This window comes from Sparus aurata, chromosome 10, assembly GCF_900880675.1.
Source record: "Sparus aurata chromosome 10, fSpaAur1.1, whole genome shotgun sequence".
NCBI classification, from domain to species: Eukaryota; Metazoa; Chordata; class Actinopteri; order Spariformes; family Sparidae; genus Sparus; species Sparus aurata.
This window is the reverse complement of record NC_044196.1, coordinates 1,662,396-1,671,569: the sequence shown is the minus strand read 5'-3', so window position 1 is coordinate 1,671,569 and position 9,174 is coordinate 1,662,396. Positions and strand designations below refer to the sequence as shown.

The window sequence follows — 9,174 nt, the reverse complement described above, 5'->3', positions numbered from 1 at the left end:
AGATGTTATACACATTTCAAAAGCAAGAAAATGATTAGATTAGATTAAAGTCACTGTGAAAGACAAAAACAGTTCTGACTTTTTGTTTGATACTTCAATAATCTTTGCTTGTGCAAAACAAATATTAAATTGAATTCAGAGGCAAGAAAGACTCATAAACATAATCATAAACGCACACATGAAGGTGATGGAATTACGTTTAATTAAGTTTAATATTTTAGTTTTGGTGCTCAGACAACAAATCTTCTTTCTTCTTTTTGAATGTTCTCATATTGTGTAATTATTATATAACTTGTATATAATAATGTGATGTAACGATCTGATAGACGAGAACACAATGTAACAAACACAACAAAAACATTTCATCATTATATATAAAAATAAAAGAAGCTCTATAATCACAGCAGGAGAGTTTTCTGTTTGTTATTGAAGGTTTATAATAATAATAATAATATATCTGTGTCCTCTGATAAGAATTAAATAACAGTACCATTGATTGTGCTTCAGCTTCAACTTTGAACAGTTCTTCTGTAAAAGTCAGATTATTTCACATCATGTGATTCTACTCAGTAGATAATAATAATAATAATATCCAGATGTTTATTCCCACAGTAACATCTGTGTCATTAAGTGTCTGAAGATTTTTAGTGCTGAGCTCGTCCTGCAGGTTCCTCTGAGACACTTTGACTTCACGTCTCATCTTTGTTTTAACTTTTACATTCAGCAGAGTTAAATCTACTCCTGGGTATAAAAAGTACAACATGATGTCTTGTTTACATCAGAAGAAGCATAAAACATAAAGTGCAGACACTTTAGTGTATAACTTCATTAGAAACATTAAAGGACCATCACAAACTCAAAAATGTAAATTTCAGCCTCATGTAGGCCGAACCTGACACATAACATCAACAACAAATTATTATTATTATTAATAATAATAATAATAATAATAATAATAATAATAATAATAATAATAATAACACTGGAGTCACATCTAGTCTGACCCTCCTCTGGGACCACTTTGTCATGGGGGACCCTACCAGGAGCTTCAGTGCTCCAGACAACACAGCTACCAGAGTCAACAGGTACACAAACCCCGTCACCACGGTAAGGTAGTGACTCATGAAGGGGAACAGTACTGATACCAGATCATCCTGATGGAGAGCCTCAAACACCTGATCTATACCTGAGCTCTCAACCACAGAGAGAATGAACATCAAACAGGTGATAAACACATTCTGTAAAGAGGTCTGTGACATGTCAGCTGATCGGATCATATCAGAGGAGATTATCTACTGTTTCTTCATCAGCAGACAGTTCTGGTTCATTGTCTCCTCGTCTTTTAGATTTGCTGACAAGAAAAAGTCAAACAAACCAGAACACCAAGTGCTGCTGCTCCCAATCCAACGTGGTGAGGAGCAGAGTTTTCAGCCTTGATGTCTCCACCGCTGATGTATTCCTTCTGGTTCTCTGGAGGTGACAGTGAACATCAGTCAGCACATGAGTGAACAGACACACACACTGATCTACACACAGACACACACTGATCTACACACAGACACACACTGATCTACACACAGACACACACTGATCTACACACAGACACACACTGATCTACACACAGACACACACTGATCTACACACAGACACACACTGATCTACACACAGACACACACTGATCTACACACAGACACACACTGATCTACACACAGACACACACACACTGATCTACACACAGACACACACTGATCTACACACAGACGACACACACTGATCTACACACAGACACACACACTGATCTACACACAGACACACACTGATCTACACACACACACACACACTGATCTACACACACACACATACACTGATCTACACACAGACACACACACTGATCTACACACACACACACACACACTGATCTACACACACACACACACACTGATCTACACACAGACACACACACTGATCTACACACAGACACACACTGATCTACACACAGACACACACTGATCTACACACAGACACACACACTGATCTACACACACACACACACACACACTGATCTACACACAGACACACACACTGATCTACACACACACACACACACACACTGATCTACACACACACACACACTGATCTACACACACACACACACTGATCTACACACAGACACACACACACTGATCTACACACAGACACACACTGATCTACACACAGACACACACACACTGATCTACACACAGACGTACACACTGATCTACACACAGACACACACACTGATCTACACACACACACACACTGATCTACACACACACACACACTGATCTACACACAGACACACACACTGATCTACACACAGACACACACTGATCTACACACAGACACACACTGATCTACACACAGACACACACACTGATCTACACACAGACGTACACACTGATCTACACACAGACACACACACTGATCTACACACAGACACACACTGATCTACACACAGACACACACTGATCTACACACAGACACACACTGATCTACACACAGACACACACTGATCTACACACAGACACACACTGATCTACACACACTCACCTGGGTCTGTCACCTGCAGCTCGACGATGCTGATTGGATCAGTGTTGATGGCTCTCTTGTTACGTCTTGAACCAGCTGTTAGAACTCGACACTCATAAGTACCGTTGTCTTCTCTGTTCACGTTCTTCAGGATCAGAGACACGTTTCTAGTCTTCAGCTCATCATCCACCAGATAGACTCGACCTTTAAACGGGGTGTCTGAGTGTCCATCTGTCCAAAACAGGATGTTCTCTGATGGCTTCGGGTCAGATCTGGTCCACTCTGCAGCTGTGATGGTGACGTCACCAGCGTCACACGGCAGAATTACATCTTGTCCAGGTTCCACTCGTATCACCACAGTACCTATGAACCAATAACAGAGATGTAGAGAGGAGGAGCTGTTAGATGAGTAAAGGACAGCAGAGAACAGACAGGAACCCTGATATCACCTGGAGACATCCACTCATCACTCAGAACATCTGTTGACACAACATGAAGCTGCTTCAACTTTCTCATGTGATGAACAGCCAACATCCACTCAGCCAATCAGAGCTCAGTAACAGCACAAGTCCATCACTGCTGATTTGACTGAATCACTTTCACACTCTGTTAGTGTCACATTCAGCCAATCACAGCCCTGCACAGATCAATACTGAAGAGGAGCTCTGATGTCATCAGAGAAGTGACATCATTGATACATGAAACAAACAGAAACATAATTCAAATGTTCATCTGTTGTTAAAGAGTTCAGTCTGCTGCTCTCTCAGGCAGCTGCAGCTCAATACAGGACACACCTCCCTCCCTACTTTGTCCCTCCCCCTCTCTCTCCTCCCTCCTCATTTTATCCACCAGCTTTTCTCTAAACTACGCAGTTGCTGCAGTCTGTTGTATACAAGTCTGACACTCTGTATTTTAATTACCAGTAAAAAAAAAAATGGTAGAATACATAAGTAATTAAAGTTATTATCATTATTTATTAGTCACTATTATATCAGAAAATCATAAACATATTATAAATATAGTAAATAGTAGATAATTTATTTTATAAAATTTTAACTATTTCATGAGAAACATTTCCCATATTTCAGAAATCAAGTTTCCTCATTCAAAAATCTGAAATCAACAAAAAAACACATGAACACAGTTATTGTACAAGATGAACCTCTTCAGAATCTTGTCTTTACCTGAACCTGCCTCACACAGAAGGAACGAGAGGAAGAGAAGTGGAGCCATGACAACTAAGAGAGAGCTGATATCCTGCTTCTCTCTGCTGCTGCTGCTGCTGCTGACTGAAGCTCTTCAGGGTGAACAGACGATAAAATGTCTATGACGTATGAACAATAGTGGGCAGGTCTCAGAGTTCCCAGAGTTCAGACTAACAGGGAAGAGTCATGTGTTCAGAGAGATAGGGAGAGAGGGATATGATTCTACAGTGAATCAACAAGAGAACGCTACACAAGAATGGACAGACACCGCGAAGTTCATTAACTCCTGTTTATGGACTCCTCGAAGGGCATTATCCCGCTTATACTATGGTCACTTGCCAAAGAAGAAATTTGAACCATTAATTTACATTTTTATTAATCAGAAAATATAAAGTTTTTCACAAGCCATAACTTAGTTTCCCTGGTAACGCCTGAGGGTTTGACTAATACCTGGAACAATCATTACTCTCCCGTAAGGTTCTTATGCAACAGAGACGTTGTTCACTCCTCCAGTAAATAGGACGGACCTTAGATACGACTTGGCAACGGGAGATATTCTAGTCCGCTCAGCGATGAGCCAGAAAGCTAACGCTATGCTAGCAAGATTCAAAGTCAATAACATTGCGTACGGATGACAAACAGTAAATATAATTTGACAGTATGCTAGCTAACACGATTAGCTAACTAACCAGTCATGTCATTGTCCCCAAATCAATAGCAAGATGTTCACGAACAAATTGATCAGCCATGTGTAACGTTACTGTGGCCGCAGCCTGAAGTAGAGAGTTGAACAGTGAACGGGATGAGAGATTATTCACGTATCAGTAAATTTAGAGGGGAAGTGAACTTTCTGCAGCTTGTGTGTTACAGTCGCCACCCTGTGGTGTTCAGAGGATAAGACACTGAAGGACTGACGGACTGAACTCAGTGCTGGAAATATAATATTCAGGTTTGATATGCCAGCTAGCGCATTAATTTACAGCGGTGAACAGACAATTTGACTGGAACTACTTAGTAGAAACCCACCAAGAGCAACCCACCTCCTGAAGGCAACAGCATTCACCAGAGAGGGTGAGAAAATGCCGAAACATCCGTCCACCATGCCAGAAGCAGGACACCAATGCATGGCCCAGGACAGGAAGATGCTGGCATACATTGGCCAGAAACTAATTTTCCCACCTGAGATCACCGCCACCAACCTTGGGCCAACCTTTGTACTCTGGTCCCCTTCACTAAAGGCTGTGGTTCCATGGAAGATCTCGGTTGAGGTCTATGAGCGTGGAAGCTATGCAGAAATGATGTGTGCGCCTTAAATTAGCTAGCTCCTCTTAATCTACCTAAGCAAAGAACTGATGAGGAGCTGGGCTGGATGGAGGCTGGATGTAGTCTTGTTGTCTTGTGGTTTTCTGTTTTATACATGTTAAAGTAAAACGAAGCATGATGTCATCTGATTTAGTGTACATGTGTCTGCTCCTGTAGATGTATGCATGTTCATGTCATGTGTTTATATTACATCACCGTGCTTCAATAAAAATATCTTGATGAATACAGAGCAGCTGTACCTCTGGTCCTGTTTGTCTTCTTGTCTTTGAGGACGACTTGTCCATAACTGACGTCTTCTGCTGGTCTCACTGCAGAGTAAACCACAGCTGGATCATTCTCTGCAACACAACAACACATCCTCATTACATGACAGCATGTACGACCACTGACACAGAGCTGCTGCTGTATTTACTGCTAGTGTTAACAATGCAACACGAGAAGAGAAACAATCTCTGTGCTGTAGAAATAATCCTTTTTAATTAACGATTATAGTTATTTTATTAATATTGTATTATCTGATTAATGGCAGCAGGTTGTTTTCTCTCTGTGTAAAACAGGAAGTTAACTGTGATGACCACAAAGCTGCTCGGTTCGACTAAAATAAGTGATGCATTAACCACAAGGCTCAAAGCATCACCATTAGTCGAGAGAAACATCACCAGCTTCACTGGAACCAGCAGGAGGAAGTTGGTCCCCAGAGGAAAGGAAAATTGGAAAAGAGATCTCAGTAGTGTCTAATTCATTTCTCCTAGACAACTATGAGATCTCTGTGAGACCAAAGTGAGGCTGTGGCTGATTTTTCCTGTTTTTCCTGAGAAACAGCTGCAGAAAATCTCAACTTGGGCTCCCTGTAAGTTTCAAAGGAGATCTCATCAACCTCTCATTGAAGTTTCAGAATGTCTCCTCAGTGCTGGAAAGGAGCAAGGTTTAAGCGGTAAAGTCTCAAGTCTCACCTTTTGCTCCTAAGGAATTTTAGGAGAAACAAATGAGAAATGTTTGAGACTAAAAAAGACTAAAATGAGACTGAAATGAGAACTCTCATTGAGCAAGCTTTGCTTTGAGCAGTAAAATTTTCCTCTGGGTTGTGTGCTTTGATACGCAGAGTGGAAAAAACCTACAATACTATCAGTTCAGAAACAACATATTCCTTGTGTCACAGCCCTGGCTCTAGGCCATGACAAACGAAGGGAAAAGGACAACAAAAAGCTGATCCATGTTTTATTGTAACTAAAAAATAATCACTAAAGATTGGGGTGTGTTTCAATCAGTATTATGAGTGGTGTTCATGTGGTTGCATGGATATGGTGGTGTGATGGGTGTTGTGCAGTAAAGTAAACAAAAGTTAACGAAACCAAAAAGGTGCAAACGTGGTCAGGGTCTGAGACAGAGAGAGCAGCTGGCAAGAAGCTGGGCCTTTATCCTGTGGAGCACTGAGCCCAGGTGCTCCCAGTAACCACAATCAGGTCCTCCTTGTCACCACTGCAGCCAGCTCCCACCTCAGAGGTATCACAGTTAGTCACAGCACACACAGACATACAGGGGCCGTCACACTCGCCAGCTGATCCGTCTCCTCTTCATATCCACCGCACTGGTCATTAAAGTTAAATTAATGTTGTTATCGTTAAAGCAAAAAGCTTTGAATACCTTTCTGTATTAATTTCAGTCAGTGACGCCTGAAGTGTTTGAGAATTGTCACATGAACATAAATGCTGATGGTGGTTTAAAACTCTGGTGTCTTCATGTTGTGACTTAGTTTAACATGTGGTCAAATGTAAAACAGGAGTGTGTGAGACATCAGTTGAGTGAACTGACGGGACATTCAACTTCAGAACTGGAAGTGGGAGGACGCTCTGCCTGTCAGCCTGAATCCAGTTTACAGACCTCTGAGGATGGACACAGGTGTTTCAGGGGTAAACTTCCCTTAAACAACTGATTTTATGAGATATGATGTTCCAGCAGCAGTCGCTCATTAGTTGTGTTTAAACTGGTGGGAAGCCGGTGAGGGATCTCATCTTCGTAAGCACTCTTATTTATAACTTCTGTCTGTGAAAGTGCTGTTTCATTAAATTCTGCTCCTAACATTTGTCCACTAATCTTTCTCTGACATATTATACTCGTGTTTGTTCATGCCGGAGACAAAGCAGATCAGCTGTACCTCTGGTCCTCTTTGTCTTCTTGTCTTTGAAGACGACTTGTCCATAACTGACGTCTTCAGCTGGTCTCACTGCAGAGTAAACTACAGCTTGATCATTCTCTGCAACAGAAGGAGACTATGAACACACATTATCTGTCATGCAGGGTTATAATACGATTAATTATGGAGTTCATAAATGTCAGCAACAGTTTCTTTTATTCTTAACACCTTCGCTGTGAAAATCAATAGTTCAAAACTAAACTGGACGACCACAAACACACGGTTGAAGTTGTTGAGCTGCAGTCAGTGGAGAGGAAACCAGAGCAGGGTGAGAGTCAGTCAGAGAGGAAGGAGGAGGGTCTGACTGATGTGACCATGAAGTGATGAAGTGTAGATGTCATATGAGTCGCTGTTAGGATGGAGGAAACACGTCTGCTGCGTCTGCTCTGTAAGTACACTCACACATCAGCTGGAAGAAGAAACACACACTGTTTTGTGGAACATGAACAGACGTTAGTGTCCATGTTACTCTGACAGGACGTCACTTTTCACACTGTTGCTTTAAAAACAACATGAGCTGATGATGTTTCTTTGATACGACTGTCCTCCTCTGTGTTTCCTCTCAAACCAACCGGAGTGTCTTTTGTCTTTAGTTGTGACGTCACTGCTGAGCGGCTGCACACACCAAGGTGAGAACACTTCCTGTGTGACTGATGAAGAGTTATTTAGTCCCTGATAGAACAGTTAGTGTTCAGGACTGTTTATGGAGGGAAATAGTTTGCACATACAATAAAAGAGTGAAGACTGTCTGGATGTCCACAGACTGGACGCTAAAGAGAAATGTGCTGCTATAAAAATGTCATTGTGAAAGCAGGACTGCACACCATGCAGCACCATGCAGCAGCTGACAGAGAAAGTGCAGAAACAATATTGACATGTGAGACACATGAAGTCACATCTGCTGTGTGTTTGACACCAACTCTGAGAGTTCCATTTAAAACATGAGGAGACTCAGAGCCTGAAACACAGAGGAGATCAGTGCAGGTCAACAAGGTCTACAGAGACTGGAAGAGGAAGAAGAGACACTTCTGTCCAAACTGACCATAATCATCTGTAACCACATCTCTCTGTCTCGTCCTCCAGCCTCTCTGAAGATCAGTCCTCACAGATCTCAGCTGTTTGAAGGAGAGTCTGTCTCTCTGAGGTGTGAGGAGGACGACAGCTCTAATGGATGGATGGTGACGAGGAACACGACTAAAGACACCAGGACTCAGTGTGGAGCTGGCTGGGGAAGAAAAGATGGTTCCGACTGTAACATCAGCTACATGAGGACAGTGGACAGTGGAGTTTACTGGTGTGAGTCCACAGGCGGAGCAGCCAGTAGCAGCATCAACATCACTGTCACTGGTAAGATGAGGCTGTTGTAACTCCAGCAGGTCTGAACACTGAGTCTGTCTTTCACCTTTTCACTTTGGCTGAGCCTGAGAGAGACAAAGACAAGAAGACAGACAGGTGACCTTCAGGAGGCAACAACACTGGGTGGAGCACTGAGTCTGCCTCCTCAACATGTTGTTCATCTGTCAGTCTGACATTATGTTCAACATGTAGAGATGATAAATCAGCTCCATGTGCCAAATGTTTCTCCAGAGAGATTGTTGTGATGAAGTGTTGCTGAGTACAGGACAGGACAGTGAGACTGCTTGTGTGAGTCAGAGGATCCATCAAGCTGAGTTTGATGCTGTGAAATCAGACTTTAACCTGCCCATGTTAGCAGCACACGTTTGTCAACACACTGTCTGTTTCTACTGATCACAACATCACCAGACTCCCTTAACAAATGTACTGATTTAAGAGTTGTTGAGTGAGGAGAGACTCAAAAAACTTTGTGAAACACGACGACAAATTCTGAATGATTGGAGCTTCTTGTGGATTCAGCATTAAATG

The 9,174-nt window shown here is 42.1% G+C and overlaps 2 protein-coding genes across 3 annotated transcripts in view; one reads left to right on the top strand and one right to left on the bottom strand.

The window, feature by feature from the left end:
- Positions 1-368: 368 nt before the first annotated feature.
- On the bottom strand, positions 369-3,831 carry LOC115590073 (hepatitis A virus cellular receptor 2 homolog). Its single transcript, XM_030431336.1, has 3 exons — positions 3,753-3,831; positions 2,590-2,931; positions 369-1,470 (listed from the first exon to the last, which is right to left on the bottom strand). The coding sequence occupies exons 1-3, from the start codon at positions 3,799-3,801 to the stop codon at positions 1,343-1,345; spliced, it is 519 nt and encodes a 172-aa protein (XP_030287196.1). The 5' UTR covers positions 3,802-3,831; the 3' UTR covers positions 369-1,342.
- A 3,735-nt stretch (positions 3,832-7,566) lies between these two features.
- The window catches only part of LOC115590013 (Fc receptor-like protein 5), a 61,929-nt gene continuing 60,321 nt past the window's right edge, over positions 7,567-9,174 (top strand). For both annotated transcript variants that reach the window (XM_030431250.1, XM_030431252.1), the window contains exons 1-3: positions 7,567-7,678; positions 7,884-7,919; positions 8,374-8,637. In XM_030431250.1, the coding sequence (XP_030287110.1) occupies positions 7,648-7,678; positions 7,884-7,919; positions 8,374-8,637 (331 nt within the window). In that variant the 5' untranslated portion in view covers positions 7,567-7,647. The remainder of the gene's footprint in view (positions 7,679-7,883; positions 7,920-8,373; positions 8,638-9,174) is intronic.

Coding starts and splice junctions, on each gene's coding strand:
- LOC115590073 (XM_030431336.1), bottom strand. CDS start 3,801: ATGGCTCCACTTCTCTTCCTCTCGTTCCTTCTGTGTGAGGCAGGTTCA. Junction 2,932..3,752: donor TCTGTGTGAGGCAGGTTCAG/GTAAAGACAAGA, acceptor ATTGGTTCATAG/GTACTGTGGTGATACGAGTG. Junction 1,471..2,589: donor GCTGCAGGTGACAGACCCAG/GTGAGTGTGTGT, acceptor TGTCACCTCCAG/AGAACCAGAAGGAATACATC.